At 39.4% G+C, this 23559-nt stretch overlaps 1 protein-coding gene across 1 annotated transcript in view; it reads right to left on the bottom strand.

Moving 5' to 3' along the window:
• The window catches only part of SPAG16 (sperm associated antigen 16), a 348492-nt gene that overhangs the window by 97311 nt on the left and 227622 nt on the right, over positions 1 to 23559 (bottom strand). Inside the window, 1 exon segment of the mRNA XM_075431063.1 lies at positions 21007 to 21192. Within this exon segment, the coding sequence (XP_075287178.1) occupies positions 21007 to 21192 (186 nt within the window).

Genomic DNA, 23559 nt, shown 5'->3' with positions numbered 1-23559 from the left:
TTTTGTCCTAACTTTCCCCACAAATGGTAAAATTTTATATCAGTATAATTAAACCTGTATAATCACAACGCACACCCAAAATAGGTGTCATTGTATGAGAACAACAGTATCCACCATTACAGGATCAGACTGATTTCTAAAGCTATATAGTGATGCTGTAGAATCCTTTACAGATGTGATCTGGAACCAAGCACAACTTTAAATGTAAGTATTTTCTTAAATGTTCAGCTGAACCAGGACCAGAACACACATCACTCTGCCAAACTTAGCCTAAAAATAGCAACAGAAATTAGTACTTCCATAGCTATCTCAGAGACACTAACAAGTGAGCATCATGAATTGAAACAACCATTTTTTCACGTCTAGCTGTTCCAGGCTGAGTCACAGTAGCACAGGAGGCAAGAGAAGCCTGAACACCTTGGCAGCACACCGTGTCCACCCTAACAGCAGAAAATGGGTCTGTCTTCAGGAGGGCAAGGAATACTTTTATAAGATTTCTGTCAGTTCCAAGAGGACAACTGCCAAGACTAAAAATTTTGCAATATAGCACATACATTTTTCATACCAAATTGTAATACATTCTTCATTACATTTTACTATGTAGGCTGCGTTGAACACTGTACCTTGTCAAGGTGTCTTTAAAATCTCACTAGTCAAAACCTAATCATTGGCAGCACCAGGCATTTTTCAGCTCATGGCAACAGCTGTTGCAAAAGCTCACTTTCCATTGAAATTGGGCTCTAAATCAACTTTGATAATCTATTTCAGGTATTTTAATTTGAACAGAAGCATGCTACCTACAATCCAATTTTTTTCAGAAGTGAGAAGCATTTTTATATGCTTCAACTTTGGATTACTTTTCATTTGAAAATGGCCATATTTTCCCAAGTTTAGAATCAGGTCAATAAAAATGACTTCGAAAGTCATGGGACAGGAACAAGATTTAGGTACTTATATCCAAAATCCAGATCTTCATAGGAGCCCTTTTCAAGGACCATCTTGGTCATATACAGAATGTTGGTCTTGCTTGTAAATATCAGTAAAAGACCGATGTTTGGGAATGGTCCAAAGTATTACTATCCTGACAATATTTAGCAATTTGTAATCTGTCTCACCTCTGAACTCAGTCAGAAACAATACATTTGTTAACACTGCTCTAAGGAACTCAACTTAGTAGGCATTCCCAGCCTGTAACATATACCTATGGGATTTGGACCCCACATAAACTGCCTTGGTACCCACTCCTAACATGATGCAGGAGCGCACAACCCTGATTGCTCAATCAAATTTCAAAATCTAGGTTTAGTTCTTCCCTCTGCCTGAGGAAAGTCAACACACATGTATTAAACCATCCGTTCATGGCTATAACTTTCTAACTTTTTCATCAAGTCTGACTATGTGTAGAAAATAAATTCAGTCAGCTGAAGAAAAAAATTTCTACAGAGCAATGGTCCCAGCAATCAGAGTGACAAGATTTGAAGTGGTCCCACTCCAAGGTCATGTCTTGTATTTCACAGTTATTGAATAAAATGCCATTTCAGTCCTTACAACAGAACTAGAACACAATCTTCCCTTCCTCTGAGATGTCTGGGTCTCCCTTGCACTGTACAGAAAGCATAATCATCTATCCCAGAATTATTGACATCAATCCAGCAGCAAGGTGCATTATGGTTCAGAAAGGTACATGGTGATGCTTATATTATTTTTTGACTCGAAGTGCTCATCACTTTCTGCAAATCAAGCTTCCTTAAGGGATTTTTTTGTTGGACAGTTAAAGACAGGAGCACCAGAAATCACTTATTGAAAACCATAGCCTTATTTTATTAAACAATTATCTCTTACTCCCTCAAGGCATATGCGTACTAGATAATCAGATAAGCACAATCTCAGTAATAATAAAATAGATCTAAACCATTTAAGCCGACATTAAACACTGCAGAAGTAGTATGAGCATGTTTTCTGTTCAGCAGTTCTGCAGCCGAATAAGCAAAGTCTTGCTCCCTGGTGACAGTGGGTTATCCTCAATTATCATAACAGCTGACATCAGCATTGAACCAATGCCGTATTTTCGCAGTCTATACGGAAGCTGACATGCTTTTATTATTTTTTCTTTTTTTTTTTTAATACAAAAACTTTACAGGTGAAACTTCTGCCTTTTCTGGCTAACCCTGAACAACTAAATCCAGATGTCTCTTAATAAATCCAAGAATTTACTGCTGTTGACTTTGAAAGATAACAGTGTATATGTACTTCGATGGATCACTGCCAAGTGATTTAATTTTGTGTGTGTATATTAATATGTATGTTAGAACTGTCCTATTCAAACATGTTATTATAGAGTTTTAGCCTTCTGCCATTCAAATAAAATATTGGGGAAAAGGTGAGCCATCTAAACTCAATATTCAGATCTCCTTTATGGTGCATCTCCAGCACCCTGAAGAATTTCTTTGTAATTTCTTTTATTCTCTTCCTTCTCATCACTTAGTTCACTCTTCTACTTGATTATGTTAGTAGACAATGAATATGGCATTACATGCACAACTACTGAGTGGTCACACATAACACAGAAAATGAGAAATGTGACAATGAAAAATAAAATTTGAAATATCTTTACATCAGAAGACCAGATAAACTTAGTATGCTATACCGGAATGCACATTTTCTGTTGAATCCTGGTACCTTACTGTGAAGCTGATCTGATCTATTTCTTCTGAAAAGTCACTGACAAACCTAATAAATAATAGTTTTTAATAGGATTTTAAGTCAGTAACAGTGTATAAAAGCAGATTTTTAAAAAATGCTACTCCTGTAACACTATAGTCTAAAACACCCTGCCAAAGCCTACTCTGAGCTCATCCCGTAGACTCCTGTCATACCGGACTCTGTATAACTTTGTACATTTAGGATGAGATTTCCAAACTTTCCTGACAATGCAGAGTCTCAGAGTCAGATAGCTTTTGGATGCCTAAATAATCAATTAGATCATAACGGGAGTTTGAAAAGTGACAATGTGCCCGCTCTACCAGATTTTCAATCAGCTCTTCAGGCACTTTCAAAGATCCAGCTCTTCGTGCATATTAAATAAAGGGAGCCCACTCTCTAACATCTGCTTAGGTGAGAACTTTGTTACATAATTTTACCAGAATTAGGCAGAAGCTGAGAAGAAGAACAAGAAGTTACTCTCTCAGGGCTTCTGTTTGCTAAGAGTTGACATTAGACTGCATGAAGGATTGTTGGCGTGGGTTACGGATCCGTTGTAACGATGTGACCCCAATATGAGTATGATCGTTCACCTTTATTAGTCAGCAAAAACAAGGTTTATATAGCAAAACTATTACAGCATCTGAATGGTTAAACCCCCAACCCATATATAGGCAAAACTACTGCAACTCGTTGTGGTTGGTGCAGAGCTGCATCTCGAAGTGAAAACAGTACTGTGGCAGGAAACAACAACGTGGCAGGAAGGAAGTGACAGTGTGGCAGGAAATGGTGACGTTCCCCCTGCTCCAGTGTCCCGAGCTCGTCGCTCTCCCTTCCCAGCAGGGTTCCATGTCAGCCGCTCCCAAGGCTCACTTCCGGATCGGAACCTGGGTTGCTCAATGCACCAAACTATGTCCCCTCTCATCCAGCCAGGACTCCACAATTCCCCCTTCCTGTTTTTGAGTAATCCAGGTTTGCTTCGTCATCTTGGAGACAGCCCTTTTAAGACAGCTAAAGCAAATACATATTATAATTCCAATAGCATGTAACACGATACATATACGCGAAATTTATATAATTAAACTGTTAAACCAAGCGGGCAGATTACCAAAGAGCAAGGTGAGAAATCCATCAAAAAAATCCCTGGTTTTGTTGTATTTGATTGGCGTGCTGTTCGAGCCATTGTAATTGCTTGTGGATGGACTTACTATGATCGGACAAGTTCATACAGCACATGCCTTCAAAATCCTCACAACCATGTCCTTGGGCCAGCAGTAAAAAATCAATTGCGGCTCTATTTTGCAATACCGCATGTCATAGACTACTCTGATCTTCTAGCAAGGATTGCAAGACTTTTGTGGTAACACTGGCTTGCTTCTCTGCCCAGCATGTCAATTTCCCTAGCTGGTTTAACGCTGCACCGGCGGCGGCACCGGGCACTAATAATGCCATAAATACTTGCTCGGTGGTACTTGGGAGAGTGATTCGATCATCGCAGTTAGGAGGAAGACCCGTAGCACCTCGCTTGGGACGAGTTGTTACCTTCTTCCACCACTGTCGATCTGGAGCTAGCAATGTCAGCTGACCTAAGTAACACGGGCCGCCATAGACGTTACGAGGAATTCCTTGCCGTGCCCTGTTGCCACAGATTAAAAACACGTCAGGAGGCAAGGCTTTAGGCGTAGCATTATTCCACAAGGGAAAACCACCTTCCATCCCGTAGGCGCCCAGACTTTGGGGGCTTCTTTTGTTCGTGTCATTGGTGCCACAGAAGGTGACAGCTCTAGAGTGGCCCTGATAGTCATAATAAGAAGCAATTGGAGTGACATTTGTCCACCCTGACTGTTGAAGAAATGGCAATGGTTAGGCCTAGCAATAGCAGGCCCTGCAAATACAAAACAAGTTTGAGTCCAGTTTTTGGTCATGTTACCAATCCTCATCGATCCTAGCAAGTTCAACTCTTGAGGATCCCAGGGCAATGTGCGATTCAGACCTTGTATGAGTTTGGCACTGCAATTACTCATTTGAATCTCCTTTGTACAACTGCCTGCACTATAATTAGCAAAATGAGTAACATTGTAACTAGGTACTCCTATTAGACAGGTGTGAAAAGGTTCTGTTGATTGGCCCATTTTGTTCGCCCAGGTAACCCACAGATTTTGTCGGGGCTCAATGCGGTAAAGGGTTTCTTCGCCTACTATAATCTGACAACATGTAAAGAGTACGGCTAACGGGGTAACTACTCATTTTCCTGCCATTCCCTTCAAAACTGATGTAAGCATCGCACTCTCGTCTTTCCCCCTCCGCTTTGGGGACGGTCCAAAGAGCAGGCACTAACTTACTTTGGCTATACTTAAAGAACTACCTACCCATACAGTTTTAACTTTCTGGTTTGCTAACCTTACTCACTTCAAGCGGCTACAGAGATAAGCATCGCTTCCTTTTGTCTTGAGCTTTGTAACAATTAAAGCGCGAGCTACGCTGCGCCCTATTAAAGGCACTGATCACACCGATGCTTCGCAAATGATATTTGCCGACGCCGCTATGGTTAGCACGTGTAACAATTACATAAAACCCGAGGCTTACAGATCTTACAAAACATCACAGGTGGTATCGGTGACAAGTACCTCCTGGTAACCACTCATATACTCCTCCCTCTATTCAGGTTACTTCTACTTGATTGCTCTGCTCGTGAGAGTCTGCTTGTTGCTCCTCGGCTAACTTGTCTTGCTGATTCAAAGCAGGCTTCACGGCTCGGCTAGGCACCCAGACTGGACCGCAATCTGTGGAAACACACATATAACCTTGACTGTTAAATATCACTGGTACAGGTCCAGCCCATTCTCCAGTAGTCGGGTCTCTATAGATCACTTTAAACCATGGTAAAGTCATTGCACTATTGAATTTTAAGTTCTGGTGATGCACCACAACAGGCGGTGCCTCCTGATCACCCATAAGGCACAAATAGTTTAAAATAAAAAGAACTCGATGCAACCTTGATTGCGCTTCTGTCTCAACTCCTCGCTGTTTATCTAAGTAGTCATTCAGCACACGATGAGTGCGCTCTGTAAGGCCTTGCTCTGTCAGAGAATGCACAGTTCCCGTGGTGTGCTTAATTCCCCACATCAACAAGAATGATCTCAACTTTTCACTGACATAGGCAGGTCCATTATCGGTCTTCATTTCTTCAGGGACCACCAGTACTGCGAAACACAAAAGCAGATGTTTACAAACATGTTGCGCTTTCTCCCCAGGTAAAGCAGTGGCCCATATCATTTTCGAAAAGGTGTCTATTGTGACATGCACGTACTTCAGTCGCCCAAATTCGGAGAAGTGCGTGACGTCCATCTGCCACAGCGCAAGTGCCTGCAGCCCTTTTGGATTGACCCCTTGGCCTATACCCGGTCTTTGGTTTCCGCACTTGGGACAGGCCTGTACAATATAACGAGCCTCATTCTCTGTCAATCCAAATTGCCTTCGCAGACCTCTTGCATTTTGGTGAAAATTCTCATGATTCTGTCTGGCCTGCTGAAACTTGTCTACTGGAGGCACAGGGCATGCGGGACTGACTAAGTTGTCAGCAATCTGATTGCCATGCCCTAGTCCCAGATCCCATTGGTGGCTACGTACATGAATGACACAACAAGGTACGGCCCGTTGAGACAGTACGGTCCGCAACTGGATAAACAGCTTGCCTAATCTAGGATTGACTGCCTCCCTAAGCAAGGCATCCGGTATTCGAGGCACTATCCCGGCTACATCAAGGTAGTCAGTTACAACATTTAAAGGCTCATTTAACCAATTAGTTAAAGCCCAGACCACAGCAGTCAGCTCTAAAATTTGTAGCGAATCTCCATCCTGTCCTTGTATCATATGATGACACCACTGACCCCCTTCTTGCCAAACACAAACTGCCTTACGCAGCCTCCTGCTGAATCTGTATACACTGTGATTCCTTCGGCCAGTGGCTTCTCCTGAACTTTGGACTTCTTAAGCCATAGATTACCCTTCAAGAACTGCCACAATCTCCCTTTCGGCTGTCGGGAATGTATCCTCCCATCGTAGCCTAACAGAGCTTCCTGTATGGGTAGAGCATGCCTCAACCACCATTCCAAATCTGCTGCTTTGACCGGTATACTGATGTCCTGTGGCTCTTCCCCTGATATTTCCCCTAACCTCATCCTACCTTTTCTGATTAGCTCTCCCACAGCTTCTGATCTTGTCTGTGTACTAGTCTTCGGCTGCACACTTAAAAACACCCATTCTAGTATGTAAAATAGATCCTCGCCCCTAATAGGCTTGTCAGTGGCAAAATCAGGACTATTCAACGATGCTGTACAGGAATGAGTCTCCCCCTTCTTGTTTTGCCACTGACAAACAAGGGCATATGGTGACTCTGCAGGGTTACAAATAGGCAAGGAAACAGGTAGGGTTAGCAATCGCCTAGCAGTCCAAGCTGTTTGAAGCTTCTGTACGATGTGTTGCAAAGCTGTCTGCTGCGTCTGTGATAGGGTGACTGCTGTGCTGGGATGCGAGCCACGTAGTAGTAATGTCAATGGTGCAATGTCAGCATTGGAAATACCAGGACAGTTGCGCACCCACTGGATATCTCCAAGCAAAGTCTGTACATCACTCAATGTGTGCAAATTTGTCGCTAACTCCAGCTTTTGTGGTTGGATCTTAGTGTCAGAGATGCGCCACCCCAAATACTTCCATGGTGCAGATCGCTGAACCTTTTCCGGGGTAGTAACAAGGCCCTTGCTGGCTAAAATAGTACTCAGCTGTGTCAAGGAATTGTCATTGAATGCTTCCTGTTGACAGCAGAGGATGTCATACATATAATGATAAATGATTGTATTCGGCCATTGCTCCCTGAGTGGAGCTAAGGCCCAAGCCACATAAAGTTGACACAGCGTGGGTGAGTTTCTCATGCCTTGTGGCAAGACAACCCACTCATATCACTCTGAAGGTGCTGCTTTGTTGGTTACCGGTATCGAAAAGGCAAACCGTTGAGTGTCTTGTGGATATAAAGGTATAGTGAAAAAAACAGTCTTTTAGGTCAACAATGATCACGTGCCAACCTGACGGAAGCATAGCAGGTGATGGCATTCCAGGTTGTACAGCTCCCATGGGTTGCATCTGCTCATTAATCTTACGTAGGCTGTGTAAGAGACGCCATTTGTCGCTCTTTTTCGGAATGACGAAAATGGGGGTATTCCATGGGCTGACTGAAGGCTTGATGTGGCCTGTAGTGAGTTGCTCTGCTACCAATTGCCTTGTTATTTGCAGTCGCTCTTCCGTCATGGGCCACTGGTCAACCCACATGGGTTCGTTGGAAAGCCAAGTTAGCAGTGGGTTGGGCGACTGCTCGCCAGTGCCCATAACTAAAAAGGGGTAGTAGTTAGTACAACTCTAATTTGACTCAAAACGTCGCAGCCAATTAGGGCTGAAAGAGTTTCGGGCAGCTGCATGACATAGACCTTTAAACTGACCTCCTGCCCTTCAGGAAAGGTTATTTGCACAGGGTATTGGCTCATCATGGGAGTGGAGTGTCCCCCCACACCTGCGATAGCCGTTGTGGGAACACTTAGTGGCCACTCCTCCGGCCAAACACCTGTACTTATGATTGTCATTCATTAACCTGTACCACAGGACAGGCTAAGGCTTGTGTATCTCTCATAATGGTGGCAATGTTCCACTGTCCATCTAGGACAGCATCTCTTATAACACCGCTCCAGTGGGCAGGTGTGATCGGTGCCGGAGGCCCAGCTAAACATCTCGGAGAGGAAGCCTCATTTTCATGGTGGGGGGGGTTGGTAACGATTGACATATGCTGGAACTGCAAGCTCATGTCTTGAAGACTCTGCAAAACTGACTGCAAAAGATTGCACACTTTTTTTCCTTGCAATTCATTCTGGCCGCCATCAGAGGGCGTCGGGAGTGGAGACGCCTCCCTGGAAGATGGCAGGGGTGGATAGAGAGGAGGGGCCGATGTTGCAAACCGCCCCCCAGGAGGGGCCGATGCTGTAAGCCACGCCCCTTCTCTCTCCCCCTCTGGGGGTGGTATTAGCCGCTCATCCCCTCTTCCAGAAGACAGTCGCACTTCCACGCTCGACGACTCCCTGCTCCCCGGGGGCGGTCGTATTACCGCGTCTGGCTTGCATTTCAAGTTGATCTCTCTAGCGGCAACTTCCGGTGGGCCACCCCCCTCTGCGCCCAGACCGGAACCGCGATCCGCACTCGCTCGAATCTTGGCAATTGTGTTACAAGTGATCCCAGTCATCCCTCTAACGGCAGGTAGCCCGAAAACCCGTGATAATGTCCCAGGCTTAGGTGTGTGATCTTTCCCGGGCTCCGGAGCTAGCATCTGAGCTGCAGCACACACCACCTCTCGTTCAGCTTTCATGGCTTTTAAGATCTGTAATGCTGCTCGCCAGAGCTCGCGGACGGCTTTTATCTCCTTTTCTTCCTTTTCCTCCCCCGTTATTGTCCTTTCGCACATAGTCTCTCCTAACTCATGCCATTCCGAGACGGAAAACAGTAGCAGGGTATCTGCAAAGTGACCCCATCGTTGCCCCAGTTTAATCAACTTCATGAGTTGCTTTGCCGTTGCGTCTATTCCTCTCTTAGAGAGAATACCGACTAGCAACGTTGCTGCAGCATCCACCTCCATGCCTGCGACCACGGCCTCCACGTTAAAATTTAGCTGCGCCAGGCAGCCCCAGTGTGGCTCGAAAATTCCTGGGAGTCGGCCGTCCGTGTCTGCCCTGCGCGTTCGCACCCAGGCAGGACCCTCCCAGCCGTTGTTTCCACCCCCCCTCTCTAGCTGCTCACCGCAGACTGAGGGACTCCTGCGGGGAAACTGTCCATCCGCTGATACCAAATGTTGGCGTGGGTTACGGATCCGTTGTAACGATGTGACCCCAATATGAGTATGATCGTTCACCTTTATTAGTCAGCAAAACGAAGGTTTATATAGCAAAACTATTACAGCATCTGAATGGTTAAACCCCCAACCCATATATAGGCAAAACTACTGCAACTCGTTGTGGTTGGTGCAGAGCTGCATCTCGAAGTGAAAACAGTACTGTGGCAGGAAACAACAACGTGGCAGGAAGGAAGTGACAGTGTGGCAGGAAATGGTGACGTTCCCCCTGCTCCAGTGTCCCGAGCTCGTCACTCTCCCTTCCCAGCAGGGTTCCATGTCAGCCACTCCAAAAGCTCACTTCCGGATCAGAACCTGGGTTGCTCAACGAACCAAACTATGTCCCCTCTCATCCAGCCAGGACTCCGCAAAGGATGACCTGGGTTTTCATTGTTTCTAAAACAAAAACTCTTGCCTTCCTTCCAAAAAAAAATCAACTGTTGTCAAACTACTGACAAAAGGGAAAAACTGAAACATGAACTATATAGGATATCAGCAGAATAAATCTAGAAAATTCAACTACATCCGGACAGTTCTTATAAAACTGACTTAATTCAGCTGCCAGCCCCCCATCCCCCCCAAAAAAAAACCCAAACAAACAAAAAATCTGCCATGAATTTACCTCAGAATCCACTTGCTGGTCTTGCTTTATAGTGATGAAATTCCTTATAGGATAGAGAAAGCAGTACCAGCACTTCATAATTTAATTTCACCAGCTCCTGTTTTTATTTTTTTTATAAGAAATTTGACTGACATTTGTATATCTTAATCCCAACCTATATTCAGGAAGGCTCATGTAAGCAACTTGGGTAACTTACAGTGTTCAATGCACACATAAAGGGACTTCTGCAAGCTGTGCTTACTGAACACCACATACAAATGCATTAGGCACCAAAACTATGCACACACCATGAATGATTCTATCAGAAGCTGTGTTACTGTTTTCTGATATATAAAAGAAAATGCCTTTATGAAAAAGGTCAGATAAAGAAAAACCTACAGTCTCAAACTGAAAAATGCAATGGTAAGTGAATGTTAATGGCCCCTCTTTATTTATTACTATATTGCAAACTGGGAACTTTAGTCCTTCTCATTTTTCAAATTAAAAACTATTTCATTAAAAAGAACCCAAAACAGTCAGTTGCAATAGTGCAGAGAACCACGAGAGCCTGGGCCAGTACCGTGGTATTGTAAATTATCATGCAGTTACACAGAATATTAATGGATGGGCTTAATCTATAGAGTGCAGATTCACTGCATAAAAAGCAGTGTTACTCTTGTTGTATGTTAGTTTATTTTCTTCTATATTTTAAATTTCCTGAAATTCCTTTAGACCTATTAAATGAGCAAATCCTTTTTGAAAACAGTACAACATGCCTGAAATGCAATAAATATAAGCACTTTAATATTAAAGCGAGGAAAATGAATTTCAGTGTGTTTTCAAATTGGTTTTCTTCAGTGCAGAGTTTCTTTATTTGTCCAAATAAAATGGATTTGAGTGGGTGGCAGCTTTAAGGAGATATGCAGCACTATTCAATGGCTTTGTGAACTTGGGAAGATATTATGAATAATGGATTTGCTGTGCTCTTAGACACGGAACCACAACAAAAACAATATCATTCTGGCTTCTCTAATAAGCAGCTGCTGGAGTAAGGAATGAAAAGCTTGGCCTACAGATATAAGGTACAGGTGCTAGCATGTTTATTCAGATCATTGTAGCAAACTATGGGACTGGCTCTGAGTTTTCAGCAGGAAAACTACTCAAACACAGAATGTGAAGGGCAAAATTCCCAAGACTACCTCCCACCACCTGTGCTGCTTTCTTCTTACTAGTCCATTTTTCTATTCTATCCCCACGTGTGTGTGTCTCCAAAACAGAACTGGAGAGGGCTGTATTTACCTCTGTCAACAGCTGGAGGAAAAGGTTATCTGGAAACACATGCACAAAATATGAGAGTACTGGTTTAATTTCCTCCTTTTATAGATCTGAACATATATCCCACTTCTCAAGGGGAAAGAGTCCTTTGCTTTATTTATTAATTAATTTAAAAATATTTAAATTTCATTAGCAAATTACTCACTCTTAAGCACAAATGGAAATAGCATCCAACAATTTTTAATATAGGCAGATTTGACTAAAACAAATTTGAGAAGTGTACCTCCATGTCCTTCTGAAAAGAATCTGGTCTCAGTCTGATAGAAAATCATAACAGTTTGGGACATCTAATTCATTCCCAACACTGTGCAAGATTTCATTGCTTGATGCCACAGTACTGGAAAGTGTAGCAGCTCCTCTGAGAACTCGACACTTCACAGTAGAAGCAGGTAGTATATCTACCTATTGAAGTGTGATGATCTTATCCTTATTTTCTTCCCAAATTTGCAAATGCAAAAACTATTCACTTTACATGCATAGACACATAAAGTATTTCCTCACATTAGTATGTCTAAAGGTGTATTGAAGAGATCTCAAATTCTAGTCACAAAAGCCCAGCTGGTGTATTTAATAACAGATTGGTACTTACCAAGGTTTTAATACTGGCATTGTACTTATAGATGTTTTGACTTCTCCTTATCCTGTTGGTAAACACCTCTCCAGCAAGACACTACTAAAATCTTCAGCGGCACACAGCAAAGCTTAGTTCATACTAGTGTTGTAGGTGCTGAATACGTAATCTAAGTACTGTCAAGCCCTGGGTGATAACCTGCTAAGAATTAAAATGTTGGACTAGATGATCCACAGAGGTCCCTTCCAACCCCTAACGTTCTGTGATTCTATGAAACACTTAGAATTAGGTTTCCGTCAACCCGCAGAGCTAGCTGCTAACTTCATACCTAGTATTGCATACTGTGTCCTCAAGCCATTATTTTCATCTTAACCTTCCAAACACAGTTAGTTCAGATCTGTATTACTATTAAACAAACTCTGATATGAAAAAATCTATGAAAAGGGCTTTTTAATCGGCAGAGCATAACTGCAAATGATCGTGTATAGTATTCCTTTTTTTTTCTTAGAACTTCAGAGGAAAGACACAAGTATAACTTCAACTACATTCACACTGTGCAGCTAACTGGCATGTCCTTTATGCAACAGAAATGGTCCATATCTATTTGTTCTGTATTAAAAAACTCACAGATTTTATTCACATTTTACTGCAATCTCAATACGAAGACTCTATTATTTAGAATTTTTGTTTTGCTGGCAGAAATATGTTTGAAAGAGATACTAAAATATAAATAAATTCATTGTTTTTTCATCAACTGGATAATTCCAATACATATTTAGTAGGTTTCCCACAGATACACATGTCTTTGCAGGCTCTAAGTTCAATAAATAGATGCATAAAAATTGCCTTTCAGGTGGTGAACTGAGTCCTAGCTGGGAAAATTATTGGCCGGTCTAGAACGAGAATTTTGTGTGATGTTGTGTCTCAAGTCACATCAGAAAAACCTACTCTGAATATTGGAAGTGCAGAAGGGAAGTCGCCAACATTTTTTTCTTCTGCATCGTGATATTCACCTCCATTAAGGCAAAAAAACCCCTAAATTTTCATGAGAAGCATCAGACTGGCTATGTAAACAGTTCAAAGACTTAACCACCTGTATCATGTGGATATAAGCTGCACAGCTTTCAAAGTGTCCTCTGAAGATTCTGAGATCTGGCTCAAAGAAAAATCTGCACAGGGTACCAAAGAAATTGTATTGTATGTATGTGGTCCTCCCATTTAGGGAAGTTTAAAATTTAGGGCACAAATGAGCCCCAAGTTTTTGAAAACTGTCACTGAGAAAAGAAATGACCTTTGGGCTGAAAACGATACTAATTCACATTTCAAGAAGGTGCAAACATGATTGAATGTTTTCCAACTTCAATAAAAGACCCAGGAGACCCTTGTTTTATGCAAGAAGTAATTGTTTAAGGATTAACATGTGAATTGTGTTCATATTCAGCTGAAGCTAAGCAAAGATGAAAATAGTTCACTTTAACAGGACAAACATGGTAGACAACTAGAGTTCCAGTCTTTGGGAGAGAAAATAATTTGACAATAAAATATCTTGTGTAAAGTCTGACACTTTTTTTTTTTTAAAAAAAAAAGGAAAACAGAAAAAAAGAAAAAACAACCCCCAAAAGCATACCTCACACACACACGTCTCTGAAGACTGCCTGGAGCCAGAGGACAAGAATTCAGACAACAGGAATTTATATGTATAAAGGCATCCATTACAGCAGACTTTCATTTTGAAAGCAAATGACCAACTCATCTAATTTCAAACTAGAAGACATTAGCAGCTAAAAATAGTTTAACATTCAGGTGGTTATGCCTATCAAAGTACTGCTGCTTGTGAATAGTAAGATGTATTCCTGTTCTTAACTCGCTGGAGATACAAGCAGGGAAACAATCTACAATTACTTGTGTTGCAGCACACTGTGATTTTGGGTAACAGTACTCCAATTCAACATGTACCACAGACTATAAGTGTAAGATTTGCACTAACTGGTACTGACAGGATATGGTTGTAGTGATTGAAATACATCATTTTAGTGAACTGTTGTCTTCACTGAATTCTGTAATAATAACTGAAAGCTTTCACTGCTGTATGAATTACTCTCTGCCAGTACAATTCATTTTTGTTTTGGTTGAGATACTGCAAGACAATATTTATAGAAAAACAGGTTAGGTAAAGAAAAGACTGCCAGTAATGAGCAAATGTAACATGAAGGAGAAAGAAAACAACTGGATAATGAACCTGGATATGTAGCAAAAACCGATGCTATGACTTAAAATGTGCTGAATGTCTGCAGTGCTGATCCTTTGCATTTGAATACTGAAGGTAGGCCAGTAGAAACACCCTGTCAAGATCTGAACAATATATTGCAGAACCCATAGTTATAATACCTGTACACTTGCAAATAAGACAAGGAATTCAACTTGCACATTGTCAAAGAGAGAAAAAAACCCCAAACCCAGCCTACTACAGTACACACCATCAAAGTGTACAAAGTCCTCTGGACCTGCCAGCTCATTTGGTGAGGATTTGACAGAATGGAGCCCAAGTATGCCTTCATAATTCATCTTGCTCTTGAACTAGCTGTCAGGGAATCTAGGAGACATTTTGATAAGTAAGGTAAACCAAATAGAAAGGTGTCCAACTTACAGAAGATCACATTACCTTAGCAGTTCAATCAAATAAAGCATTCTGCTGTCCAACGGGAATCTCTCAGCCAACTGTACATAATTTAGGAAATTTGTGCATCCCTGGGCTGACAGAAGGCAACTGGAACATAAAGAACCCCCAGCTGTAGTTAATAAGTTTTTCCAAGCCATATTGGATGTTGAAATAACAGAAGCAGTGAAACCGTTGAGATAAGAAAAGGATACATCCTTTTATGCAAATCAAATGCAACTCTTTCTGCTATCTTTCCATGAAAGCAGACAGAAATCTTACATAGGTAACTGATTGTAAAGTTTAGAAAAGCCTGCTAGAAATGTTTGCAGACAAGAACTCAGACATTTTAGAAAGCAGCTCCATTCACCACACCCTAGTTTAAAAAAATTTAGTAATGTTTTTATTTCTCTTCTTTCTGTCAAAAAGTGTTGTACATTTCAGGACCAGTAGCAGAAACCAGAAAGCAAAGTTCTTCTATTTCTCTCTTTTCAATGCTTTAGAAAAAAATACTCAAAATATTTTTGAAATTTAAAATAAACACCCCAAAGTTGTAACTTTAACTACTAAGAAATTGAGGTATGCTTCTTATGCACAAGCTAAATCACCATAGACAGTTCCAGTAAAACCCACATCAACAGAAAACATTGATTTATCTCGACCTGTAGCCAACAACCACCAATATGAACAAATCAGCGGAAGCTGAACAATGCCCATCACGTTTAACAGTGTAATTCCATGGACATGTTTCTACTGCATCCCAAATGGTGATTAGTTTATGCCACAAAGCATGAAGGCTGACAGTCTTTGTAATATTGCTAATAGCATATGCTTTTAATTTCTCTAGGTATGTGCTTTGAACATTGCTATGCAACTGCAAACAAGTCCAGCATTGCTTTATCACTGCATCCTTTAAGTGACAGAGAAATAATAATCATATAAACATACGTTTATCACAAAGCTGTATTACTACTGAAAATCCAATTCTGATTTTCTTTCTTCTCACTCTGTAGGAAAGTTTGAAGACAATTCATTTTGACACTTTTTCAGTGTTATCAAGGAATGGAAAGCTAGGTTTTTAATGATGGCTTCAGTAGTAACTCACTATATGGCCTTGAGTAAAGCACTTCACCTCTTTTAGATAGTTGTATCACTTACCCAGTTTAGTCATTCCATGAGAATTAAGACTTGTCTGGTTTTTTGGAATTGCAAATATGCAACCATATTAAAGATTTCTCATTATTAATGCCTGTTGTCTTGTACTAATTCTGTAACACGACTTAAATAAGTTTACAATGTGGAGTTAAAACTACTCTTCTTGTTTAAGTTTTGTACTTGAAGAGTCATCTTTTTCAGTATTATTAAGATTAAGCCTTATCTTCCCCTTAACCGAACAGCTACGCTTTGGATATCATTCTTTCCCTGATAATTCACATCTTCAGATCGATTTTTACAATTGGCTCTCTGGGAATTACAACAACTAGGTTTTAGACTTTCTTTGGTGCTGCAAAATGTGTTATGGAACTCCAGCATAATTATAAATTTGGAGACTTGGTCATAGGCCTCATTTTGATTTGAGAGATTGATAGCAGGTTGTCTCTCTAGTACTCCTCAGAGGATTCCAAAGGGAATTCTCCTTTATCAAAACAGCAAGTATTTCCTGATGTGCTGTCAGGACAGACATTACGAACTACCCAAAGATGGTCCTTCCACAGTTCCTTTGAGTTCTTCTACTGGCCTTCTAATTTCCAGGAGGACATTTGTCTATTCTGAAAATAGATTCACTTTTACGGGAATGAATTAAACATGATATCTGGCCAGAACAGCTTGTGGCTTCTGTCCCACTGAAAAGTGAGTTGGATAAGTGTCACCTGAAAAGGGGAATTTTGACAAGGACTGGTTACACGCCCTCATTCTGATTCAAAATGTGAAAATATGGTTGCATTTTGAAACTCAACAATCTTTATGACTTCAAAGGAGATTTTATTTTTTAACCACACCAAATGTATCTGTATCAGGGAAAGTCCTGATACAAATCTAACTACAAGTCTGATACTAAATATTTCCTTTAAAAGCTGTCCAATGCCTAAGGGAAAAGGAAGAAAAAGAAACAGAGTATGAATGTGAAAGATGCCAGGATAAGTTAGGCTAAATTCTGTGCCTTTCCACATTGCTCTGATGGTACAAAGCAAGTAGTTTGACTAGTCAGCTTGGCAATTTAAGCAACATTAACGAACTTCTTTAATGAAACTAAAGCAAAAAAAAACCAACCAAAACTATAACAGCAGTTTAAAATAAACTCAATCATCTCTTGCACTGCACACTGTCAATATGTGTTAATAATAAAATATGTGCAGTGTCATCATTGCATGTTATCATTCCAAGGAAAGCTATAATTGATTAGGTGCTTCCAATTAAAAAACCCATTCCTGCTCACCCTAAATTTCAAAAAATTAAAACACTTTCTTACGAGAAGAAATAAAACTATAATCAGCAGTTATCAAGTGGAGAGAAGTTGTAACAGAAGCTAAGAATCTCAATGTTGGCTTAAGAACAAAAGAAGGAGTTATTTAAATAAACTAGGAATTAATTTCTGTCATATACATCTGACACTAGGTAAAGAAGTGAAAATTCCTGATCTTCTTGTAGAAAAGCAAAAGGTGTCAACAATTATTTCTGCGTGTATTTGGAAATAAGTAAAAGATACTTATAAGCCACTTGTATAAGTGGCTATACAGCTTAATTAACAGTGATCATGATAGATTAGTTAGTTTTTTAATTTGCACCTGAACAAATGCACCAAAGGATACTAGTAATGACTCGGGACTGATGTAAACAATTACACTTTTTAGAATTTTAAAATAAAATTTTGATTATGGGAGAAATTTCATGGAGCTAGACAAAAGTTACTGTGTTAAATGAAAAGGAAAACAAATAAGTGCTGTGTCAAAAAGAGCAAACAGAAGGCAGCAATGGCTCCAATTAGCAGATATTTATTCACCCTGACTTCTGCTTCAGGACAGTACAGATTTGCACTTCTCTGTGGCCTAATTCCACCCTATTTTGCACTACTGAGAAACCAGAGATAAATGGAGAACTGGTCCAATGACTATATAATGGATAAACTGGAGAAAAAGAAATTCTGAACATGCTGACTGGTGAAAATAATTTCTCAAGCTTCAAGCATAAATAAAAATGTTTGCATTTAACATACATTCTACAGCATATGTTTGCAAAACTAAATAACCGTCTGTGTTTACATGACACATATGATGTTCAGTTTGATTTGCATATCAGAGATCAAGCTGTAAATCTCTAACAATATTTACAGTTGGATAATTGAAATTAATCCTGCCAAAATGACTTTGACAGTTCTGAATTTATGGTCTAAGAAAACAATCCTGGAACTGTTTGCTGAGACATTAACATGGCTGACTATATATTTTCAATCTGAGCTACATGCTGAATAAAAACCTGTTCACAAATTGTAAGTCTCTTCCTTTCTTCCCGCACTTCATGTTCGAGCTGCTTCCTCTAATCATTAGGAAGATCGGACAACCTTGAAGATAGAAGTTATGCATGGGTTTTGCAGCCTCTGGTTTTTTAAATTTTTCTAACCATGTCACACACATTAGTTATCTTTCTCCCCCCCCAGTATCATGCCATTTTCTTTTTAATTTTCTTTAAAAGCAGCCAGTTCTCCCAGCAGAAAGCATTAAGAAGTCTGAAGGAGGTCACATGTGTATATGGTACCTAGCACAGCTGGCTTCATTCATATCAGAGAACTACAAGCACGTAACAAACTTACAGGTGACAATCTGGGAAACATCTAGGATTCGTGTTGCCAGACTCAGCCAATGAACTTGGCAATTGGTATTGCCAAGCCAAAACACATTGCAGGTTCTTTTGCGTAACATTTGTGTGTATAAGCATCAGCAAATTAACAATCCAGACTGGAAACTACCAGTCTGATTAATCTGTCAATAGCTTTCCCTTATTTCCACATCTTGCCGTATATTCTTCACAGGTTGATTTTGCACGTGAATCAGTCAACATGGGCATAAGGATCAATTGCAGCTGACATTTTATCCTAAGCGCATACACCACATACACTTCTACAGCACGTCTCACAAATTCATCTAAACACAACTAGCTAAACAGAACTCAGTTGTCTCTTGGACTTAGCTAATGTAACATAAATGAACACATGGGCTTTTATTGTGAACAGACTGAAAGTCCACCAGTGAGGTCTGCAAATGAGGCTTTTTTTGTTTCATACTCTGAATACTCCTATTTTAAGCACACTATGCCACATTTTTGTGCCACGTTCTGCTTCCATTAGCCATTGAGGTTTTTGCATGACTTAAGGTTTCAATAATTCTAGGTCGATAACTAGCCTTTCACATCATGGTTGTGCTCCTTACTCTCTTCTTTTCAAATGCAAAATGTACATCAGATACACTGAAGGTAGAAATGGGAGTTGATAATGAGTGTGAGTGGGAGGCATGGGTTGGTGATGAAGATTTGCTTTGATTCCTCTGACTACAAAAGCTTCCTCGGTAGAGAAGATATTTTAAAGTGTCTAAACAAAACCTTTGTCTATACAAATTCAAAACCATTCTGACAAAAAATTAAAGCTATTCTTTGTATTATTTCTTAAAGGTCATGAATATGCCATAAAGGATGATCAAAGTATTAAAAACCTACAACAGGTGAAGAAAAGAGGGACCGATACAGTAGATTTCCAGTGTTTTCATTTCTAAGCAAAACACTGACCATAAATTCTTATTACTGATAGTAATAGTGGAAGCATCATCTGTTATCAGAACTGGCTGACAATTTCTGTTACAAAACCCACTTCTCAGTTGTCTTAAACTTTGCCAAACTATAACTGCTTTGTCTATGATTTTATAAAAATTGAATATTTGTTTCAAGATTCTGTTTTAAGCAGCTACTCTCAGCTTAGCCAAAATAATTTGGAATAATTAATGAAAGGATATGTTGCTTATCCCATTTTGAAAACAATGTTTTTATTATTCTTTAATGCTTCCTCAATTCACAGTTTGAAAGCAAGACTGAAAATCTGATAGTGATAGAGTTTTAATTAGCTCTCAAAAAAATCTGGCTGAATTACAACAGTTTGAAAAATCTCAGCTCACACATGCGTATCAGAGAAGTACTTCACTTTTACAGCAAAACCCCTCAACACTCCTGCTTTACCAGGCACACTCCTAAAATAGTCTCTAGGTCTCAGTTGCAGGGCTCCCTGAAATAGCAGCAGACTGGGATTGATCTAGGTAAAACTAACAAAAGGAGAAAGTCCTCCTTGCTTTTTCACTGAAGCTTCATTTCCTGCAGTGGCCAACAAGCTTGAAGGAATATTTCATCTCCTTCAAGAAAAAGACTGGGAGGAAATGGGAAAATCCATTAAGACTGGATAAGAAAGAACCAGGGAAAACACCTCTAAGACTGGAGACAAGTCTGTGGACTGATGACATTCAGCTGTTCAGAATACAGTGGTGTTAGTAACACTACTCCTAGGTCATTCAGGAGTCTAGCAGGAACAGTTTGGAAAAAACAATAAAACTATTCCGTTCTTTTAAGGTGTAAATTAATCAAAATATGTCACCTCAAATATAACTGAAGAAAGTTGAGGAATGAATAATTAATTAGTAAGCAGGACTATGCTAATATTCTAGAAGCACTTTAATAAAAAAACATTCACCTGGATAATAAAATGAAGAGGTATGTGTTGATTTATTAATCAGGAGTCACCTTTCCAAAACATATATAATGAAAAAAATTAATTTCCACTTGTCCAATCTTAAATTAAAGTGTGCGGTATACTCATGTGCTAGAAATACTCTACAGAAAACTTACTTGAATTTTTGTTTAATTACTTATTTAAATTACACATTGAAGTTCCACAAAGCTCTGACCTTAAAAAAACCCAGCAACACAGAATAATAGATGCCAAATAAAATCAAACACTTTTTTTTGGCATTATCTAAAATTAAGTCCTTCCCACCTCCCTATTTAGTAAAACCTGTGTCTAGTAAATCACATCAAAGCCTGTTTTTTGCACCACTCAATTTATCTATGCTCTTAAAGGGAAGTCCACAAATTGATGCTAGACATCTCTCATTGGGCTAAAACATAAACTAGTTATTAAATAAAGCTGTCAATCAGCTAATAAAGAATCTCCAGTAACTCCATACCTGTTAATATCCGATATTTTGCTTGTATTGTCCATGGAGGCAGAAGCCATGAAATCACCACATGAATGCCATGAGCAGTCCCATACAGCCTGGGCATGTCCTCCTAAAGTCAGAATGCAGCAACGTTTTGAAAAGTCCTGTATCTGCACTGTGGTATCCCCCCTTGAAGTGACCAACTGGGCACCACTGTTACAAGGAATAAAAACAAACGGTAGTTTTTGGCAAAGATGTAGGTGAAGATTTGACAAGGTACACAGCAAAATAATTTAACTATGTTTGGAAAGACAGATTAAGTAGCAAATGTTGATTTTTACATTAAAATACATATGAACAAAAAATTCTGTTTGAAAACATTCATATTTTTATTTTACACCATTTTCTGACACATCATAGATGAAGTGGTCATGTATTAAATACACTATCAAAAGAAAAGGAGATATGAAGTAGCTGTCTTCCATAGGAAAGTAAATACGGGTTCCAAAAATTACCTTCATACTTTCCGTAGTCTATTTATGAGTTTATCAGTAAAATAACTTAAGCCCAGTCAACTGCTTCCAAAATAGAATAAAAGTAGCTTCAGGAAATAATATTTTCTTATTTCCTAAGTCCATACCATTTTTTACATATAAATTATTATTTAAGCATCACAAATTTGTCTCTTCTGACTCAGTATAAACACTTTAACACATTCACTATCTCTTGGGATCTTTGATATGTTATATAAATGAAAAAAAACAGAGTTCAACTCAGATATTTTGACCAAATCTTCAGATACAAATTAGTATAGTTCTATTTCATTTAAGCATGGACATACAGCTTCAGACACAAAGTCCATCTGGTTCAGTAACATGTATACAACAACTACTAGGGGATTCTTAATAAAAAGAAAATAATAAGAAAAAGTATCTAAAGTGATTCTCCTATTAAACTCTCCCAGACCTAGCCTGTGGCTCAGGATCTCTGAGACAAAACTTTGTACTTAACAAGCATTGATGGAGTTTTTTTCCATGACTAATTAATTTTTGAACACATGCAAACCTTTGGCACCCACAATCTCTTATGTCAGTGAGTTCCAAAATTTAATTATGCATTCTGTGAAAAACTATTATGAGGTCTTAAATACCTTACTTCGTTTCATTTGATGCTTCTAATTCTAATGCTGTGATTAAAAATAAACACTGACTACACATTCACCTTCTTTAAACCAGCTGTCATGTTACAGGTTCCCTTTTATATCGTATTTTACCTGCAAAGCTGAAGACTCCTGCTCTATTGACTCTTCCCTCTTACAGTCATTCCATTTCTTTGATTACATTTACCATCATTCTGAGCACCTTTTAAGCTACAACATGAGTATTGAAGAAAGAGATACACAATGGAGGTATATGACGGCATAGTAGTGCTTTCCGGTTTATTCTTTTCATTAGATTAGCATTTTTAGCACTCCTATACAGAGATTTTCAGAAATGTGACCACAGTGACTCCAAGATTTCTTTCTTGAGCAATAAGAACTCGTTTATACTCATTATTATCTCTGTATAATTAGGACCATTTTTCTCACGTGCATTACTTTACATTCATTTGCACTGACTTTCACCTGCCACATCGTCTAGCCAACTGTTGTGACTGAAATCTTTTCCGGTAATTCGTCACATGCAGCCTTCACTTTTAGTGCCCTGGCTAATTATTATGATCAGCAAACTTATCCCCTCATTGTCATCTCCAATTTCCAAGGTCGTTTTTATAACTTAGGTCTCAACACAGATCACTATGGGACTCAGATGATAATTTCTTCATTCTAAGAGTGACATTTTATTCCTATCATTTCACCAGTTTTTAAATTAACAAGATAAATTTCCTTTCTATTCAGGACAGTTTTGCTTCTTTGAGAGTTTTTGTCAAATGACCTTAAGAAGAATTTACTGAAAATCCAAGTACACTGAATTTACAAATCTCCCTTGATCAAATGCTCAGTAAGCCCTTCAGAGAACTTGAACAGATTTCTGAGATGTAATTTTGAAAGCCACGGTGACACCTCCCAGCGCTTCACTACAACAAATGTATGCAGGTATCTTGCAATTTTGCTTCTTGATATCATTTCTACCAGCCTCCCCAGTATAAAAGTTAGATCAACTGATCTACAGCCCCTTCATCCCAAACTCTTCTAAAATATTGGAAAAAAGTTAATGTAGCCTTCTCAAATTATACCAGAAATTACGGAGTTTTTCTATTTTGTTTACTAAAAATCCACAGGAAAAACATTGAGGGATAATGCACAAAAATACAGGCCAAAAATATTTTAACCTTGGCTTTTCAGCCTCATTTCTGCTGTTAGCTTGCCTTCAGCATTCAATAAACTCTGCTGTTATTTGAATAATGGAAAACGTGCTATCACAAGCAGTAGAAATCCTTCTTCCAAACCTCTGGATATAAAACTGTGGGAACTGAAAACAGCTAAAGGGTTGATACCAAGCACTACTGTAAAACTTTATCTTAAGAATATACTGAGAGACATGTAGTTCACTGTTGCAGTGTAAAAAAAAAAAGAAAAAA

Source organism: Opisthocomus hoazin, chromosome 9 (assembly GCF_030867145.1).
Source record: "Opisthocomus hoazin isolate bOpiHoa1 chromosome 9, bOpiHoa1.hap1, whole genome shotgun sequence".
Classification (NCBI taxonomy): domain Eukaryota; kingdom Metazoa; phylum Chordata; class Aves; order Opisthocomiformes; family Opisthocomidae; genus Opisthocomus; species Opisthocomus hoazin.
Note: the sequence above shows the minus strand (reverse complement) of the source record. Positions and strands in the feature narration are given on the sequence as shown.